Genomic DNA, 20,867 nt, shown 5'->3' with positions numbered 1-20,867 from the left:
CAACCTGCAGATCCCCATTCCTTTCTCCTTCCCAAACTCAATTTTATTTTTTTAGTGGCCCGTGCCCCTTAAGTCATCTAGCTGACAAGCTTCTTTATGCTCGGAACATTCTCATGTTCTATAACTGGTTTGATTTGTAATTGTTTCTTTTTTTTTTTTTTTTTGAGACGGAGTTTCGCTCTTGTTACCCAGGCTGGAGTGCAATGGCGCGATCTCGGCTCACCGCAACCTCCGCCTCCTGGGTTCAGGCAATTCTCCTGCCCCAGCCTCCTGAGTAGCTGGGATTACAGGCACGCGCCACCATGCCCAGCCAATTTTTTGTAGTTTTTAGTAGAGACGGGGTTTCACCATGTTGACCAGGATGGTCTCGATCTCTTGACCTCGTGATCCACCCGCCTCGGCCTCCCAAAGTGCTAGGATTACAGGCGTGAGCCACCGCGCCCGGCCACTGCCCACATTTAGAGTAATGCTTCTGGGAGGCCTCAGATATGACTTCAGGTAGTTAACCTTCAAAACCACTGAATGGTACAGAGGATACAAGTCTCACAGGGTTGTCTTCTGACACCCAGTGCAAGATCCAGTCCTAAGAGGACATGGGTACAACGTTCCTAAGATGGAGTTCAAAGGCCCCTATCTAAAAATAACACCTGTGATAAAGTAGTCTGATGGTTTTACATTTTTTTTTCTGTGAATATTTTTTTAAAGTCAGGTTTGTGGAGGTGTAGTATACACATAGTAAAACTCACTCTTTTGAGGTCACATCTCCATGAGCTGCTGCTACAATCAACCCACATCCCAGAAACCCCGTTCCCCTTCTCAGCAGTCCTCTAAGCCCATGATGCTCGTTTTACCATCCAGTATGTCCATGTCCAGAATGTCACATGTGTGGAATCACAAATTGTGCAGCCCTATAGGTACTGCCTCCTCTGACTGTGGGGACTCTGATGCTCAGCCACACCGTGCCTCCTGGCACAGGCAGACCACACACCTGTTTGTGGATGTGTGGGCATTTCCAGTGTTTCGCAATCAGGTAGAGAGCTGCTACAGAGATCTGCACGCTTTCAGTTCTCCTTGCTAAGTAGCCAGGAATGAGTGTATTGGGTCATGTGGTGTCAGCTACTGTCCAGACTGACCACTCCGCTGCATCCCTACCAGTAGCACAGAAGAACACCTTGTCTAATCTAGCACTCAGTGCTGTCTGCCCTCCTAGCAGCTCTTCTAAGAGATGTCAAGGGGCATCTCATCATGGTTTTGCCTTGCATTCCCCTAATGACTCCTGACATTGAGCTTCTCATGTGCTTATTGACCATCTCACTTTTTTTTTTTTTTTTTTTTTTTTTTAAGATGAAGTCTTGCTCTATCGCCCAGGCTGGCGTGCAGTGGCATGATCTCGGCTCACCGCAACCTCCACCTCCTAGGTTCAAGCGATTCTCCTGCCTCAGTCTCCCAAGTAGCGGGGACTACAGGCACGTACCAGCATGCCCAGCTAATTTTTGTATTTCTAGTAGAGATGGGGTTTCACCATCTTGGCCAGGCTGGTCTCAAACTCCTGACCTCGTGATCCAGCTGCCTCGGCCTCCAAAAGTGCTGGCATTACAGGCGTCAGCCACCTTGCCCAGCCGCCATCTCATTTTTTTAAACACTTTATTTGGAAAGAATTTTAAACTTAAAGTTACTAGAATAAGACAAGTACAAAGATCCATACAAGTGTTTAGCAGCTGTGTGCCTGCACACAGCTCTCTCATTCGGTATGTGTGCTGTATGTATAATATATAATAACATAATATTTTCTCTGAACCATTTAAGAATAGGTTGCATCCATCTTAGCCCTTTGTCCTGAGTTATTTCCTAAGGATAAGGAAATAACTCATGATGATTTATAGAACAGGGTCCAGTCCAGAGTCCCTACTTAGAGGTCCAGTCCTCTTTACTCTGTGACATTTCCACAGCCTTTTTCCTTCCCTGATGTCTCCTGGTTAACTCATGTGTGCACACTCAGCTGGATATACACATGTTCCACCTGCAGGCACATGACGTCCACAGCCCTCAGTGGTTGGGGTGTTCACTCAGGTTACCTGGCCAGAGGGAGGTCTGACTTCTCCACTGCAGTTATTGACTTGCAAATTCCCCTCTCCAGAGTTCCTGCACCCCTGCTCCACCCTGCCCCACACAGTGTCTGCCTGGTCCCATCTCTCCCTTAAAGCTGGGAAATGCTGATTGTTCTTGCCCCAGTCCCTCCCACTGACTGGTGGCTTAGGCGTCTTATTGAAGCAAGCACCTTCTCTTCTGCAATGAAGTTATCTATTGCTGTCAGTACTGACCCCTGGATTCCTGGCCTCTCTGGCCTCTCAATGGCTTATAACTCATTACACCATCCTTAATTACACTGATGCCAAATAATGCCAGACAAGGTTGGTGGCGGTTGCTTGACTTTGGTGGTGCCTCATCATTTCCCTGGTACGTTCTCATATTCCAGCACAACGAGATGCTCCAGGTTCCTCTCTTATATACCAGGTCCCAGACCTATAATCAGTCCATTTCTCTGAGGGACCCCAGACTGCAGGCTGAACAGTGTTCCCAAAATGTCCTCACAGAAACTTCCACCTCAACATGAATAAACTTACCTCAGCATCCCCGAATCTGCGCTGATGACTCACCAGCATTTATATCCCTTTCCTTCCTTAGTAACGGAACCTCATTTCTATTCAGGGAAGCAATGTGCCCAGCGAGGACGACTTTACTCCTCACAGCTGCCCGTGTGATCAAGACTGGGCCAATGAGACTTATGGGAACGCTGTGGGACGTTCCTTCCGGGAAGGCACCTTAGAACGAGGGCAGATAACGGGGTGAGACGACAGCGTGGCGGAGGTCCAGGGCACCTGCTCAGCATCTGCTCCTGGGGAAATGTGGGCCACACTGGAGCACATCCGGCTTCTCAGGACATGCCTCAAGTCAGCATTGTTACGGGCAGTCTCCTGGTTTTCAATGCTGTCAACTATTTTTTTTAAGCTTGAAAATTAGAAACAAAATTAAGACACTGTATAATAGGGCAGATAGGACCCACTGTGGTCTGAGTGTGTCTGGAAGGCCCACGTATTCTAGAGGGATGGTGCCGACAAAGCAATGCTGAGCTGTATTCCCTTCCTCTCCTCCCACCCCATGAAAGGAGGAAGGCCAGCACCCTGTCCACAAAGAGGCACCTTTAGCCGGCTATGCTCAGTACATTCCTTCCACTCACATTGGAACAGGTTTCCTTGGGCTAACGCCTTCTGTTGAATCCACAAACTTCAGCTCTTCTCTACTGGAATTGATGAAGGATTCTGATTTCCTGTGAAAAATACTGAGGGTTCTCCCTAGAGACATCATTTGCACTGAAGGCTTAAGGGCTCACATTTCATTCACATACTAATTTCCAGGCTTTGGGCTCTTGCCAAAATGCTAAAGTAATTTAATCTGTAGTTGCCACTCTGAATTTATGAAGAAGTATGTTAAGCAATCCATGGGATGGCATCAATGAGGCAGGAAAGGTTGCGGGGACTCAGGAAGGTGGCTCACCAATGACAACAGGTAGACAATAAACCACCCATCTTCGTTTCATCCTCACAATTGTTCTAAGGAGTGACACTGGAAGTACCTGGGTAAACCAGCAAAGATAAGTGAAGATGAAAAGCCCAGTATTGGTGGGGATGCGGGAATACAGGTGCCCATGTCATTGGCAACATTCCAGAAATAACTCATCCACCAGGGAGAACCACGGCAACAGCTCACAGGCTGCAATTACACTATAATTCCACTTTTGAGAAATAATCTAGATTAGGGGGGAGGCTGTGGATACAGCTTGCACAAAAACACTCACAGGGTTGAAATACCATAAACAAATGTATTATGATGAGTTTTAAAGCCTCAGCTTCAAGGTCTAATTCCTCAAAGAACACTCCAGAGCAATTTCACTGATTTTAAATGACTTGTGTGTGCACTGCGTTAATACATGAAGAGGTCTATGTGGAATGGCATTCACCTCACATACAGCTACAACGACCATCTCAAGCATAGCCATGTCCAAGAGCCCCCGAAGCAGAGCAGCCGCCCACGGCAGCGTGGAGGACAGCCTGTCAGCTCCCCCAATTGCAGGAAGAAAGGAGGACGGTGCGCATGCCAACTGCCTAGCTTTGGGGACTGAGAAGCTATCAGGAAAAAGAGCTGGTGCCGTTGCCACGGCTGATTTTACATCTTTGTAACCAAGAAAGGAGCTTGCCTGAGTCAAGAAGTCTCATTTAACATTCTGAAGTGTGGGAGGGAGGAGGGAGGCAAGAACTGTCATACGGTTTTAGCAGCCACCCCTGCCTGCCCTGGCTGGCTGATGTGGGATCCACAGCACAGTGAGGAGCAGGTTATGTGGAAGGCAGCTGGGAAGCGAAGGCCATGTCTGCACTGGCCTGCTGGGAGGTCAGAAGGTCAGAATCTGTAACCATGGAGACTGGGGGCAGTGGCAGCAGCACAGCTTTGGACGCCATCCCTTTGCATTCTTCTCATCTCATGCAGCCTCACAGAAGTGCTGGAATGGGAGACCCGCACTGGAGTCCTGGGGCTGCCCTAACAGGGAACAACAGACCAGGCGACTTAAGGCAATACTAATTTAGTATCTCCCAGCCCTGAGGGCCAGAACTGATATCGAGGTGTCAGTAGGGCCATGTTCCCGCAGAGACTCTAGAGGAGCATCCTTCCTGTCATTTCCAGCTTCTGGTGGTTCCAGGTGTTTCTGGGCTCGATGGCTACATCATTCCAGTCTCTACCTCATCTTCACGTGGCATTCTCTCCTCTGTGTCTGCCTCTAGCTTCTCCTCTTCTATTTCTTATAAAAACAGGTGTCACTGGATTTAGGGCTCACCTGGATAATTCAGGATGATTCCATCTGGAGAGATATTTAACTTAATCATATCTACAAAACCCTTTTCCCAAATAAGGCCACATTCACAGGACATCTCCAACCCTTTAGAGCAAAGCCCTCAACTTACTTTCTTTAGCCATCTCCAGTGCCTGAACATAGTTGGGTACTTAATAAGAAACCAACAAACATTGCAGATCAACCAGGCTACAGTGCTCAACCTTGTTGAAGGGTGAGAAATGAAATCCAGCAAGGCTAAAGAGATGACCCAAAACTAGGCAGCTGCTTGACAGGGGGCTGCAACCCAAAGCCAGGCTCCCTGATTCATCTGCAGTCCCTTTCTGCATCCACATGCTCAAAGCAAAGTGCCAAGCTCCACACAAGAGACACAATGCAGCAAGCAGGAGGCAAACAGGATCTTTGTGAATCAAAGCAATCGGCTCATTGATTCACAGTATTATTTCAGATATGTAACCAGAGGAAACAATTTGGCCCCAAAAGGTCACACATAAATAATTAATTAAATCAAGAAGACAACAAACCCCTTAGCTCCTGTAAACAGCAAAGTTTCTATGATACACTCTGTGTTTACTGCACTAGAGGCTACATGGTCCAGAAAGAGGTGGAGGCAGGCTGAGCCTACAGGAAGAGTTGCAATGCTCTTCATAACTCCTCTTTATTCAGGTACTTGATTTCTCACAGGTGAAGGTGCATTAGGAATGCAATGCCATCTACTGATAATAAAGGCACGTTAAGGAACCACAAGAAATAACTCATGCAGTGTTTCAACTGTAGAGGGATTTTTAGCAGAGAATATTTAGGAGCTGTGTTCTCGGGCAGTGACAGGTACCCCTCAGTCTGTAGTGATTCTGCTGAATTTCCATAAGCTCTTTGAGTGGCAGGTGTTTGATGAAATTTAACTACAAAAACTAAAGGCAGCCAAGACACAAGTGAAGCCTGGACTCAAGCAGAACACACAGGTTGAGACAGGCCTGCAGGGGTTGTGCTACGGCCCAAGGGACCCTGGCATGAAAGTTGAACATCGAGCTATCCTCTTAAGGCATAGCTCCCCCAACCTCCTGCCTGGTGGCTGCACCTCACATTTACCTAACACAGAGAAGCCTCTGAAACCCACACTGGGGACCCACACTCCTTCCTACTCATGTTCTGCTCCATGGAGCCTTTCAGTTGAAAGGGAGCAATGCTTCCCAGCCCCAACAGGGCTGAGCCTTCTCCACAGACTCCCGTTTCTCACTGTTTCTCAGAGTACTGGGAAGAGCCCTCTGGGATAAGGCAGGCATGGGTTTGAGGTGTAGCTCTACCCCCTTTGCAAGCTACCTACCTTCTCAGAGCCTCAATGTCCCAATTTATAAAATGAGTTTACAGAGAATTAAACAGCATTGTAAGGAAACTCACAAAGAGCCTGGCACAAAGACTGTGTGCAATGAAAGGTGGCCATTATTAAAAGAAGTTAATGCTTTAGCCACTAACCTCATCCCTATTCCACTTGTATTATATATACAAGTATACAAAACACACAAAAAAGTAACATGGCTTTGATATATCCACAAAGAAGTTAACAGTCACTTCTGTCAACAAAACCCTTAAGAGTTGAGCTATGTAGTAATAATCACATATTTATGCAAATAGTGTAAAGTGAAAGGAATCATTGGTACCCTAATTAAGAACCCAACAGATTTCAAATACAGTGAGCTATGGGCTCAGAGACCAGTGACTAAGGCTACTGGCTTCTGCACGAAGCATCTACAAAGTGCAACTGGACCACATGGGGAAGGCTCACCAAGAGCTTCCTGCTCAGAGAAAACCAACACAAGAGCACCGTGACCTGCTCCATGCTCTGCACTGAGTTCACCCAAAGGAAGGATGGCAGGAGAGTCAAAGCCAGTGTTTTAAGGCAGGGCTGTCACTGACCGCTCAGTCCATGGAGAGAGCAGCCCCAGGATCACGGGCCCATTAGTGCAGTCCAGGCAGCCAGGGCTGCACTTCAGAGGGTAAGCTAGCCAGCTTCAGTACTACAGTATATCACTCATGCTCTCATATTTCCACAACCATGTGAAGCTCAAGTGAGGGAGAAGCCATAAGGGCATCTGTGAACTAAGTGGCAGGTGTTTGGCAACATAAAGTATGACATAAAGGAAAGGAATTGGTAGTACTCACAGGAGCCCATAGCTTGGGAAAAGGCTCCAGGCTGTGTAATTAATGCACAGGCTTTATATGTCAGGGGTCAGGGGATGAGGAACTGAACTGCTGTGTGATGGCATGATCATCACAGTATTTGCAGGCAGGAGAAGAGCACTTCTCTGGTCTTTGGCTGCTGAATGCCATGGGCAGGGGAGTACAATCAGGTGAGATTCAAAACAAGAACCACTGCCATCTGCTGCTGGCCATCAGCAGAGGTAGGCCCTGGGTGCCCAGGCGAGTCAGAACTGGGATGGGCCAGTCCTAGCCCTATTGCTAGAAACCCTACACACCACACATAGGGCCTCATGTAGGGCCTAAACGGGAGGCCCTGTTTGGGATGAAATGCTCATTAGGAGAGAAAGCAGTTGAGTCCATGGCAACACCAAGGAGCATGTTGTCTGTGCCCAGGTTGGCCCCACCTCCGTGTAGCCCAGAGTGAGCTCTATCATCCAGGCTTGATATCAAGACTGGAGTTAAGATTGGTCCAGGTTCCTGCAGCACTGACAGAACACCCTGCTTTCAGCACCTGGCCCGCACATCCCTCCAAACATGGGGGCAGCCAGGACAGAGTCACTGTGGGCCCCAGAGACAGTTTGTCCCTGCCAGTCAGCACTAGCCAGGGTGGCCCAGGCAGAAGCCTGCCAAGCATGTCTTACAGAAACCAAAACAGGTATCTTTATTGCATCCTTTGCACATATAAAGAATATATCTGTATAAAATTCTGAAGACTTTTGTCCAGACTTAATATTTTTCTTTTCACCTTTATCTCTTTTACCATGCCCCCGGCTCAGGAAAACCCATCTGCCCCAGCAGCTGAAATTAACAATCTCACTGCTTAAGTGTAAACGGGCTTGTTGGTCAAAAGGGGCATCACTGCAGGTTTGAAGTCTACCTGGGAGCCCTGCACAAAGGTGCCCAAACTTACCAAAACACACTTCCCAGGCTCGAGACTCCAGAGAGAACTCTCAGTGTTGATCTTATGGGTGAGCTTCCCTTCCATGAGGACGCGCTCCCCATTTTCCTCCAGCATGGCCACACGTATGGAGCTGCTGCTAAGAGCCACTGAGACCTAGGAACACAGCAAAAGAAAATCATCTCTCCTATCAGGGTGACCACTGGTGTGCTCAACAGTGGGAGGGGTAACGGTTTCCAAGGTACCTAACTGCACACTACAGCACTGTCATCAGGCTCACCAGGCACCTCAGTGAAGAAAACTATACCAGCCTAATTTATACTTAGGGCAACCTGCAGATGTCCGCTCATTTAAGTAAATCCACCAAGGCCGGAAGCCGTGGCTCAAGCCTGTAATCCCAGCACTTTGGGAGGCCGAGGCGGGTGGATCACTAGGTCAAGAGATCGAGACCATCCTGGTCAACACGGTGAAACCCCGTCTCTACTAAAAATACAAAAAATTAGCTGGGCATGGTGGTGCGTGCCTGTAATCCCAGCTACTCAGGAGGCTGAGGCAGCAGAATTGCCTGAACCCAGGAGGCGGAGGTTGCGGTGAGCCGAGATCGCGCCATTGCACTCCAGCCTGGGTAACATGAGTGAAACTCCGTCTCAAAAAAAAAAGTAAATCCACCAGAAAATCTTTCTCAGCATAACTGGTAACATAAAGTGCTATGGTGAAAGCTGCTGTGACCCAGTCTTCTCCCTTCTCCAGTTAGAGACCAATTGTCACAGCAAAAAGTGAGCAGAGCAGACAAGTGGTACTTCTCCCTTGCCTACCCTTGATCCTGGTACCTGGAAGATGCAGGTATCCTTGCCTATCCTGCTACCTGGAAGATGCAGGAGCCAGCCCTGGGCCACAGCAACCAAGAGAGCTGAAGCAGCTGCACACCCTGAACTGCTCACCCTAGGACTGCCGTACAAGAGACAAGCACTGCCTCTTCCTTCCATGAGCCACTGCACTTCCTGGTAACTATAGCCTGGTCTTCATCCAAAAGTATGAGACCAATTCCTTTGGTTTTGGAAAGCAGCTATGCTCACCATTACACCACCAACACATGCACATGGTTTTGCATTTTGTCTTGGTTCTTTACAAAACCTCTAAAAGCCTCAGCTCACCCTTCTCCCTCTGAGCCTATCCTAGGCAGAGACTGGCCCCATGGCCCTCCCCACTGTCCCAGGAACACCTCTCCCTGCTCCACCACTCTGTCTGTCTCCAGAACTGGACTGGCAGTGCTGACAGCAGGGTTCCTTTCACTTCATATCATGTATTCGAGCCACCAGTCTCCAAAGCAGAATATGCATACCCCAGGGGGTTCACTGGTCAGTAATTAGAAGAAGAAAGAAAACTGAACTTCCATTTACATTTTGTATCTGTATGAAGTAGCATTAAGAAGACACTGGGATCAAGTACTTAAAACTTTTTTCTAATAGGTGTATGGAATAAAAACAATTTGGAAGCTACTCTCCATGTCATCTGGTAGGTGGCTCATTAAATGCTTATAAAATGACTGGGGGAAAAAAAAATGCAAGCTGATAGATTTTCCAAACTGGAGTTTAGTATTTGCCAATGAAACACAATACTGTAACCTAACTGTAGTTTAAATATCATACATAAAAAAATGGAAATGGGAGAAATGATGTACAGGAGTCACTGCTGTCAGACAGTTTTTCTTCTTTAAGAGACAGGGCCTCACTTCATTGCCCAGGTTGGAGTGCAGTGGTGTGATCACAGCTCATTGCAGCATCAAACTCCTAGGCTGAAGCAATGCCTCCACCTCAGCCTCCCGAGTAGCTGGGACTACAAGCATGTGCCACCAAGCCTGGCTAATTTTATTTTTTGTAGAGACAGGGTCTCGCTGTTGCCCAAGCTGGTCTTGAACTCCTGACCCCAAGCAATCCTACTGCCTCAGCCTCCCAAAGTGCTGGGATGACACATGTGAGTCACTATACCCAGCCCATTAGGTAGTTTCTAAATGAAAGATAGTTCCTGAGTCATGCAGTGACAGGAAAAGGTGGCAGAAGGCTGCCCACTACGGGGACACAGTGAGGATAATCTGCTGGCTATGGGCAGCTCTCCAGGTTCAGATGCAGACTCCAAGGAAGCATCTTCCCATGAAAATGCAGTTCCACTTGCATGACCTTTCATAGGGGAATATACCATGGAAAAGTGTATTTACTTGTCTAGTCCTATTGAACAAGGGGCAACTGAGCTTCACTCCCTACCTTCTAACAGCATAAGGAACGTGGGCAAATGGAACATCTGATCCACTCACTCTTGAAATGGTCCAGACACATGTTGGGCCAAATCATGTCTAAACATGAACTTGTATGCAATGGAAACATGACACAGAAGGCCCAAGGCTCCTCGGTCCTGCCTTCACAAGAACAAGCTCACTTAACAAATATAATTCTCCCACCCAGCTCTATATAACACAATAATTTCCAAATTTGGGCAAGCTTCTCACACTGCCTACCCAGGGGAATGAACCAAATCATCAAGGGAGAAAACCAGACAAGAAATGCTTCCAGAGGTCCCAGGGGAAGATGTCACACTGAGAATAGACAGCCATCTCTCTGACCTCTTGCGACCTGCAGGCATAACAGGCATGAAGAGAAAAATCCCAGTGAAAATGGGGGAAGAGGGAGGCCAGGAACAGAAGACAAAAGGAGGAGAGGCACAGGAGACAAATGCTATAGGGTAGGAGACATCCAGAAGCCACAGCTACATGGGCTCCAGCTGGGAGTAAGTAGGTATGCAGGGCAGGAACAAGGCCGGGGCACATGTGGGAACTGCTGTGGCCCTGGAAGCACCACTGAAAGGGACAGGAATCCCTGTTTGCTATAGAAAAATGAAGGATATTGCTCCAAAGATACTAACCAGCAGTCTGAAGAGCATAGCATGGATGCCTGTGTGTCAAGTGAAGTCCTACTCACTCAAGCATTGGGATGACCAAGACCCCATGGCCTGCAAAGCAAAGCTGACTGGTCAATCCACTCAGCTCTCACGGTGGTGGGAAGAACAGACTTCAGACACACAGTGGACAAACCCATTAGTACTGTCTCACACTCAAGAGAATAGGAGAAAAATATTTTTTTATTAAAAAAAAATACTAGAGAACTAAAGACTGCATCTTATGAGAAAAAACAGCCAGATGAAAATAAGTAAAAAAAAAAAAAAAAAAAAGATTACAGAGCTAATTAGGAAAAAAGATATCCAAAAATATTTCTATGTTACATCTTCACAGAGATCTGAGATGATACTATATCCATATAACCAGAATAAAATATGAAAATAGAACAATTAGGCCAAAAAGAAAGAACACAAAAATTTAAAATATAGTAGCTAAATTAAAACTTCAGCAAAAAGGCTGGAAGATAAAGTCAAAGAAATCAAGGTAGAAACAGAGATCAATTCAGGCAATCAATTTGGCATTCCAGAAATTATGACAGTAATAAAAGAATTTTCAGAGCTTAAGAAAAATATGCCTTCAGATTGAAAAGTCCCACTAAGAGCTAAGCAGAATGAATGACTCATGAAATTTTATAACACTGAGTGTTTTTAAAAAGGTCCTAAAAGTACCAAAAAGGAGAAAAAGCTCACTCACAAAGAGGTGTAAGAGACTTCCAGAATCAATTAACACTGAGTGTAAGAAGACATCCCATTCAATCTTAATAAGGGGAAATTATTTTTAAGCTAGAATTCTACATACAGTCAAACTGAGAAATAAATGAAAAGTTAAAATAAATACATTTTAAGATATACAAGAATTCTACATTTATTATATATCACTTTGAGAAAAACAAAATGAAGATGAAAACTGAAAAAGAAGAACATCCAACTCAAGTCCAAAAAACAGTGCATTTAATCTAGAAGTGCAGGAAGAAAATACCAGGAGTGCAGCTATATAGTAGAATAGGAAATAACCAGTCTAGAGCAGAGTTCAGGAAGAAAAAGACTTCTAGACAATACACAGTAGTAATGAATCTGGGTAATTCGGAAGTTATGATGAAAGTATACTATTTCTGATAACAAGATAAAAAAGAAGGGCACCAAGAACCCCCAAGAAAACAAAAACAATTTAACAGATTCCTGATCCAAAAAGATGTCAGTGAAATGGTAGTTACTATGGGTCTCCAAAAAAGCTCCCCTCCATAAAAGCAACCAAAAAGTTGACAAAAATTGTCAATATCAACTTCTTGTGAATTCTGTAAACTAACCAACGGTTTTGCAGGAACCCAGGGAGCATTAATTCAAGGAAAACAACCATATCTCAGTAAGAACGGTGAGTTCTGCGACATTTTAACTTGCCTTAGACCCATCCCCACTCTCCAGGCCCTCACCAGGCCGCATTCCTGGTACAGCCTAGCAGCCATCTGGAGAAGCAAAACAGTGCTCTCAGAGCTATTTCAAAGTTTCATTCTCAAAGAACTGTCATTATTTGACCTGTCTGATGGTTCCCTTGCAAATGAAGACCTCATTTGCAAGACTGACTGACTGTTTCTGGCTTAACTCAGAAAAGCCTCCCCACTCCACACACTCAGGAGTGTTTGTTGAAAACACAGGCAAGTGTTTTAACTTTGCAGCCTCTTGAGGTGGCAGATAACAACTGAAGCAAACCAAAGGCAAAGCTGAGAAATATAACGTCCGTGGGGGTTTGAAAAGCTTTGACATTTTCCCAGCAGTCTAGAAAGGCACATGAATGTATAGAGCTTCAGTGCATGCTCAGGAAAAACTTAAGAAGGCTCTAAGCTCTCACCTCTGGCTGACTTTGACTTGACAGTCAGCAGGAAATAAAGGCTAAGGCAGTTTTCAACTGTTAGGCCAAGCAATGACAGTATGCTCCAATAGTTACATGGAACCCCTTGGCAAAAATAGGTATTTACTAATCCCAGGGGTTTAAGGAAATCTCCATCCAATAATTAGTTGGCCACTAAGATCACCAAGTAGAGATTTCACTGGTCTCTCAAAAAACAACACAAACTTTACAGAGCTAGTTCAGGGAAGTCATTAAACAAGAACTATATTACATACCAATAACAACCACAGGAATAAAGGAGCATCTGATTTCCTGAGTCAACACATTGTGTTATTTAAAATATCCATTTTTCAACAACAGTAAAAAAAAATATGAAACTTACAAAAAAACAAAGTATGGCCCATACATGGGAATAAGTAGCAATCAATAAAATCTATCCCTGAGGAAGCCCACACACATTAACTTAGCAGAACATAGTCTCTAAATCAGTTGTTATTTTAAATATGCTAAAAGAGCTAAGAAGACTATGCAAAAATTACTAAAGGAAAGTATGAGAATAAAGTGTCGTAAGTAGAGAATATCAGTAAATATCAGTATCACTATTGATAGCAAGATAGAAATTATTATTTTTTTAAGAACCAAATACAGGCTGGGCATGGTGGCTCACACCCGTAATTCCAACACTTTGGGAGGCCAAGGCAGGTAGATCACAAGGTCAGGAGTTCAAGAAAGCCTGGCCAAGACGGTGAAACCCCGTCTCTACTAAAAATACAAAAATTAGCTGGGCATGGTGGCAGGCACCTGCAATCCCAGCTACTGAAGGCTGAGGCAGGGAATTGCTTGAATACAGGAGACGGAGGTTGCAGTGAGCTAGATCGCGCCACTGCACTCCAGCCTAGGCAACAGAGAGTCTCAAAAAAAAAAAAAAAAAAAAAAATACAAATTCTGGAGTTAAAAATTAAAGGAGGGAAAAAAAAATAAAAATTCACAAAAGGTGCTCAAAACCAAATTTTAGCATTTAGAAGAAAGAACAAGAAAACTTGAAGACAGGTCAGTTGAGATTACCCAAACTGAGAAATGGTGTGGGGGGGGGCGGTGGTGGGAGTAAAGAAAAATAAATAGAGCCATAGAAAGCTGAGGGGCATCATTAAGCATACCAACATACAGAAGAGAAAAGAAGAAAGAATATTTGAAAGAATGGCTAAAAACTTTCCAAATTTGACATGAAAAAATTAATCTATACCCAAAAAGCTCAATGAATTCCAAGTAAAATAAACTAAAAGGGAGCCAGCCTCACTTTAAACTGTCAAAAAAGCCAAGTAAGTAATGAAGGAAAAGAACAAAAACAAGGAATGAAATCTTCAGAACTTACTATAAAGCTACAGTAATCAAAATAGTGTGGTATTGGCATAAGGGCAGGCATCTATACAATCAAAGGAACAGAATTAAAAGTCTAGTAACAAATTCACACATTTATGATCAATTGATTTTAGACAAGAGTACCAAGACAATTCAATGGGAAAATAATAATATTTTCAAGTAATTGTACCGTAAGAACTGAGTATCCACATGGAAAGGAATGAAACTGGCGTACTAATTCAAAATAAAGTTGGACATCTATTTCATAGCATTTAATAACATTTTTAAACTCAAAATGGATCAAATACCTAAATGTAAGAGCTAAGATTTGTGATCTTGGGTTAGGCAACAGTGTTTTAGATACAACACCACAAGCAACTAAAGCAAAAAAAAAAAAAAAAAAAAGACTTCATCAAAATTGAAAACTTTTGTGCTTCAAAGAGTACTATCAAGAAAGTGAAGACACCCTATAGAATGGGAGAAAATAACTGCAAATAATGTATCTGACAAGGGTATAGTATCTATAATATGTAAAGAACTCTTACAACTCAACAATAAAAAGACAACCGAATTAAGACATGCATATGGACTTGAATAGGGATTTCTCCAAAGAAGATACAGAAGTGGAAAATAAGGACATAAAAAGATGCTCAATGTTATCAGTCATGAGGGAAACGCACATCAAAACGACGAGATACTACTTCATACCCAATAGGATAGCTACAAGTAAAAAACAAAACCAAAACAGACAATAACAAGGGTTGATGAGGATATGGAGAAATATGAACCCTCATACATTTCTGGTGGATCTGTAAAATATAAAACGGTTCAACTACTTTGGAAAACCGTTTGGCAGTTCCTCAAAAAAGTTAATTATAGAGATACCACATGACCCAGCAATTCCACCCATAGATATACACCCTAGTGGTGGAGACAGAAAACATATGTCCAGAGAACTGGAAGCACATGTGCATGTATGGTTGGTAGAGGGAAAGAGTGGGAGTACAAGTAGATGCACAGTGGGGAAATACAGAGACGCCTCTTTCTCTCTAGCCTCATTCCATAGGACAAGTCCTCAGATGCCAGCAAAGGATAAGCAAGGCTGTCTGAAGGAAGAATAGAGATTGAGACCACCTTAGAAACAATCTGGTGGCACACTCATGTTCAGACAGATGCCATGTTACAGGACAGAGGTCACCACCCTTAGATTCTGATGAGAAAACTACCACTGAGGACCCCCTAAGACTAGGAAGATACCCAGGAAGCTGAGCAATGTATCCCTTACCAAACAATAAATAAGATGAAGATACACATGCAAGTGCGTGTGGATATATCCAAAAAACACATCCACGTGTACTGAGCATAATTAAAGTTATATTCAATGCAAAAACTGGTTTAAAACCCAGAGTCCTCATAACCAACATGGCACAAAATCCTTATTCACAAACAACAACTTGTAACAAATGGTATATGCAATCTACATCATTTTATTACAATTTTTAAAAATCAAGTGTCCATTTTCTGCTTCAGTTGTATCTCTCGAATTTGTTCAAGTTCTATCTGTATTTTTAAACATGTGCATTTTAGAATGCCTTTATCTAATCAAATACAATGGGAAGATCAACTGTAAGTGATAAAAAGTGATTCATACTATGTTAGTCTGTTTGTTATGAACAAATGAGATGAGGCTCAAATTGCCATGTAGAAGTCTTCTGTGAAGAAAACAAATCATTTCATTTCTAGAACAATTAAATTAAAAACAATTGGCAGAATTTAGACAAAACTAATTGCTTAAAAAGATCAAAGTAGATTATAAGGCAGGAAAAGTCCAAATAACTGACCATCAAAAAAACTCTACCAAATGCAATCTACTCCTTTCTAATCCTGATTCAAATTTCAGAGGCCATGAAAAAACAAAGAACCAATGAACTTGACTACATAAAAATTAGTAAGGTGAGGCTAGGCATGGTAACTCATGTCTGTAATCCCAGCACTTTGGGAGACTGAGGCAGGGGGATCACTTGAGCCTAGGAGTTCAAGACAAGTCTGAGCAACATAGGGAGACTCCAGCTCTACAAAAAAATTTTTTTAATTAATTGGGCATGGCAGTCTGTGCCTGTGGTCCCAGCTACCTGGGAGGCTGAGACGGGAGAAATCAATATAAACCAACTCAAAGGTTTAATAACAAAATGGGACAACAGATCTGCAATACATATCACTTACCAAGGACTGATCTCTCTAATATATACAGAGCTCCTAGAAATCAATAAGAAACAGTACAGCAACCTAATAGAAAATAGGCAAAAGATATAACTAATTCAAAGAAAAGGTACATGTAGAAAGATGATCCACCTCACTCACTCTAAGAGAAATACAAATTCATTCTATACATAGATACTATTTTTCATCTATTCAACTTATGAAACCCAAAGTTTGATAACATACTATTGTCAGAAAATTTGTGAAAAACCAAGGGCTCTTGTACATTGTTGATGGGTACGTAAGTTAGTATAATCCCTATGGATGGTAATTTAGTAACACTTATAGAAATCAGAAATACAGGCCGGGCACGGTGGCTCACGTCTATAATCCTAACACTTTGGGAGACCAAGGTAGGTGGACTGCTTGTGCCCAGGAGTTTAAAGACCAACTTGAGGAACACAGGAAAACCCCATCTCTACAAAATACAAAAAGTCAGCTGGGCATGGTAGCGCACGTCTGTAGTCCCAGCTGCTCCTGAGGCTAAGATGGAAGGACTGCTTAAGCCCAGTGAGGACAAGGCTGCAGTGAGCCATAATGGGTGACAGAGCAAGACCCTGTATCAAAAAAAAGAAAAAGAAATTAGAAATACATATACCTTTCAATCTAGCAACTGCACTTCACAGAATTTGTTCTATATTAAAATGCATATATGCAAAATGAAGTTTATTAAAGGGCATTAATTGCTTTATTGTTTACAACAGGAAAGACTGGAAACAACCTAAATGTCCATTAGCAAGGGACTGGTTTAATAATCAGCCTGGTGTTTGAAAGGAGCAAAAGCAAAGAACAGGAGTCCCAGGTGTGAGGGCTGGTGGGCTTGGGGGACTTGAGCCAGATGACCAGGGAAAGCAAGGTCTACCTAGAACTTACCGGACCTCTATCATGCACTTGGGGATAAGAGGTAAAAAGAGACAGGAGCTGTCCTGGTAGGGCCAGGATGACACTAGCCAGGGGCAGTAAGATCATCTTAAAAAGTGGAATGCACCATCTGTGCTAAAGATGGGAAGAGAGCAATACATGTTCATATTTGATTATACATGCATAAAAATATCTGCTGAAATAACCCCAAAACCAATTATGTGATGTTTCATGTTACGGCTGGTGGGGGAGGGGTCAGAACAAGACAGAAGAGGCACAGAGACAGGACAGGGATTTTTGTTGTTGTTATACATGTTTATGCTTTTGAATATAAAAATGTGTTATGCACTCAAAAATTAAGTAAATACAAAAATAATGCAGTCTTTTAGTCTTTTCTGTTACAGAACTTTCCTATAATAAAACATCTCCCTGCATTTTTTCCTAACTAAGAACATGTTAAGGAGCTTTTAACACAAATTCTAGCACCCGCATCAAGTTCAGAGGCAAGGCCTCACCAGGAATCTAAGCCCTGGGATCAGTCAGAGCCATACATGACATACCTGGTGGCTAAGGTGTGTTACAAAAGGTTCCCAGAGTGAGGACAAAGATGACAGCAGCAGGGCAGTGACTACACCAGCCTGCAGGACCACTCACAATCTATGAGAGGAAGAAGACTCAAGGGAAACAGATTCACTTGTCACTCAATAACATCCAATTATGACTTCATTTGCAATAAGGCCATAAAACAGGGTGGGGGTGAGGGGATCTTGGTTCTGGTCTATGATCTACCATCATCCCACCATGAGAGTTTTCTCATCTGCAAAATGAGAAGTTAAACTCAAAAGCTCTGGAGTTCAATTTTCAAAAGCATTGCAATTCTGTGATTAAATGAGATGCTAGGTTTATAACCACCTGGGTCTGACAAGAGCAATCACAAAACTATCTGTCATTAGCTCAATGTTCCATGTCTCTATTCTGTGGGTACACTGGAGAGAAAGAGGAAGTCAGCTGCTTTTCCTAAACAGAGCAGAGTAGATTGAGCAAAATACATGTGAAGGAAAAGACCTAACTACATTTTACTAATGTATGAAATTTTAAGCTTCATTTTGAGTTTTCCTTCAGATTCACTAGCAAGATGATTTTTTAAAATGTTATGATGTAAAATAGGAACACTTTCTATTTTTCTTCTAAAGAACATAAAGCATTATGCACATACTCTCATTTGTCTCCTGCTTCCCTTGAGAGTCAAGTGTGAACTCATCATATCCATTTCTACAGAAAAGGGATCAATGAGAAAGTCCAGGAGAGGCAAAGCTCTGATAAAGCCTGCATCAAGCTACAGCTGGAGAGTAGAGTATCCAGCTCTCCTGTGAAGTGCTATCCAAGCCCCAACACAAACACTGGGCTGCCTGAGCAAAGCCCCTGAATCACCAACCCAGAACAGATTCTGATTTTATCAGTTGAGTTGTTGCAGCCGGGTTACCACCTTCACAATGTCCAATAGGTCCCACAGACAAAAATAAACACTGCTGACAGGCAACCGTGACAGGTACACTTAGGGAATTACTGGAGCCAGGCCAGAAAGAAAGTGCAGCTCTGAAGAAAAACATTTAGACAAGCAAAATTCAAGAGATACAAAATATACTTTTCCCAAAGTTTTAAGTGAGGCATGACTTAAAAAAAAAAAAAAATCATTCAGCAATTAAGAGACCGTGAATTTTAATTTATTTTATACTTTTTTTTTTTTTTTTTTTCAAATAGGGTGTCACTCTATTGCCCAGGATGGAGTGCAGTGGCTCAATCAAAGCTCAGAGAAACCTTGATCTCCTGGGCTCAGGTAATACTCCCACCTCTCCCTCCCAAGCAACTAGGACTTCAGGCATGTGCCACCACACCCAGCTAATTTTTTTTTTTTTTTGTATTTTTTTGTAGAGATGGGGTTTCACCATGATGCCCAGGCTGGTCTCAAATTCCTGGGCTCAAGCGATCTAGCCACCTCAGCCTCCCAAAGTGCTGGGATTACAGGCTTGAGCCACCATGCCCAGCCAAGAATTTTTTTTAAAAATTCTGCAGTGTTGTAAGAATGACATGGGAAAAAAAAAATACTATTGAAAGAGAAAAAAGAAATTTTCCAACCACATAGGAGATGAAGCATGCAACCAAGGCAGATCACCAGTACAAATTACGTCAGTGGGTGTCACAAAAAGCCAATGCTATTGTCACATAGATATACCACATTAATAAATAAATAAATAAATAAGGCAAGCTACTACTAAATAAATTAGCCACTGAAAAAAGAAGTCCCTTCCTTTCATCCTTCTATCCCGGTATTTATAACCAAACTTCACCTTTGACCCTTCTCTGAGGTAAGAGACAGCACTAGCTCCAGAGCAAGCCTCGACTGTGGCCTGGCTCTTATTGGCTGAAGCCATGCACACACGGCTCTCAGCAGCCCTCATGGGTGCACAGTGACTGCCTACATGATAATCAGGACTGGAGGGGGCAAGTCACTATTTCAAGGCACAGAAAGGACACTACACAAGTGCTGGTTAAATACATAACCACCCAGTTTTAGGTTCTGTATGGCAGCTGCCTCTACCTATAATTCCCTTGCTCATTTATTTGCTGACTTTTACTGCCTACACACCACTGGGATATAAGCTCCAAACTAGCAATCTTGTCTGTCTTGGTGACCCCCACATGTCCAGCTCCTGAGACAAAGCTCAGCCCATGTGTTAGAAAATATCTAATGCAGAATGAGCCAAATCCAGGGTTATCCTTGGTGAAAGTGGAGCCACATGATCCTAGAGGTCATGACAAGTGCATCTGAGAGAGGTGCAAATCTGAACTTGAGACAAGACACAGGGCAGGATCCTTATAACACAGTACCTATCATAGAGCAGAATTATGGCATCAACATCCCAGATAGTCAACAAGCACATCTGAGACACCGTTTCCAGTGGGGAGCTGTCCCAGGTAGCTCTGCAATGTATGGTGAAAGTTGTTAGCTAACGGCGTCTCTTGAGTCAAAGAAGGAGAAAATAACCAGTTTTAGCTTGGGCCTAATATAAACCCTTTCAGAGAAAGCCCCAGAGGTTCACAGAGCAGTTCAGAAGACAGATAAAGGATCAGAAAACTGTAATTTTTTAAATCAAGTGAATGAAGCATGGCAATCAATGCTTTTCATAATTTATTCAACTACATATATGCCAATACTAACAAAAAATGAAATGGAAATCAACACCTGACCCACTAAAACCCCAAAATTCTAGATAAACCACTTGGGAAGGGCTGTTAGCTCCTGCTCCTGGCCTATTAAACACAGACAGGAAGTAGTCATTTGAAGCTAGAATTCTGTGTGGATGATCCCTAGTGATCTGGTCTGACTTTGATCTTAAAATTATACTAAAGTCTATGATTCTAGAGGTCACCAGTTGCTGGTAAGGGATGTGGGGTGGGAAGAAGGGAAAACTAACCACACAGCTACTTTCTGCTGAAGCCAGGCCACTCACAGTTCCCTGATCTGTGCCTGTGCTACCTTCAAGGCACAGGGCACTCGCAGAAGTCTCAGTCTTCTTAAGGATGCCATGAAC

The 20,867-nt window shown here is 43.4% G+C and overlaps 1 protein-coding gene across 1 annotated transcript in view; it reads right to left on the bottom strand.

The window, feature by feature from the left end:
- NUDCD3 (NudC domain containing 3) overlaps window positions 1-20,867 on the bottom strand; it is a 111,212-nt gene that overhangs the window by 13,575 nt on the left and 76,770 nt on the right. Inside the window, exon 4 of the mRNA XM_032244344.1 lies at window positions 8,013-8,156. Within this exon, the coding sequence (XP_032100235.1) occupies window positions 8,013-8,156 (144 nt within the window). The remainder of the gene's footprint in view (window positions 1-8,012; window positions 8,157-20,867) is intronic.

The sequence above is a fragment of the Sapajus apella genome, unplaced genomic scaffold (genome assembly GCF_009761245.1).
Source record: "Sapajus apella isolate SASKATOON/1434 unplaced genomic scaffold, GSC_monkey_1.0 scaffold54, whole genome shotgun sequence".
Lineage (NCBI taxonomy): Eukaryota > Metazoa > Chordata > Mammalia > Primates > Cebidae > Sapajus > Sapajus apella.
This window is presented reverse-complemented; position numbering and strand designations above follow the sequence as displayed.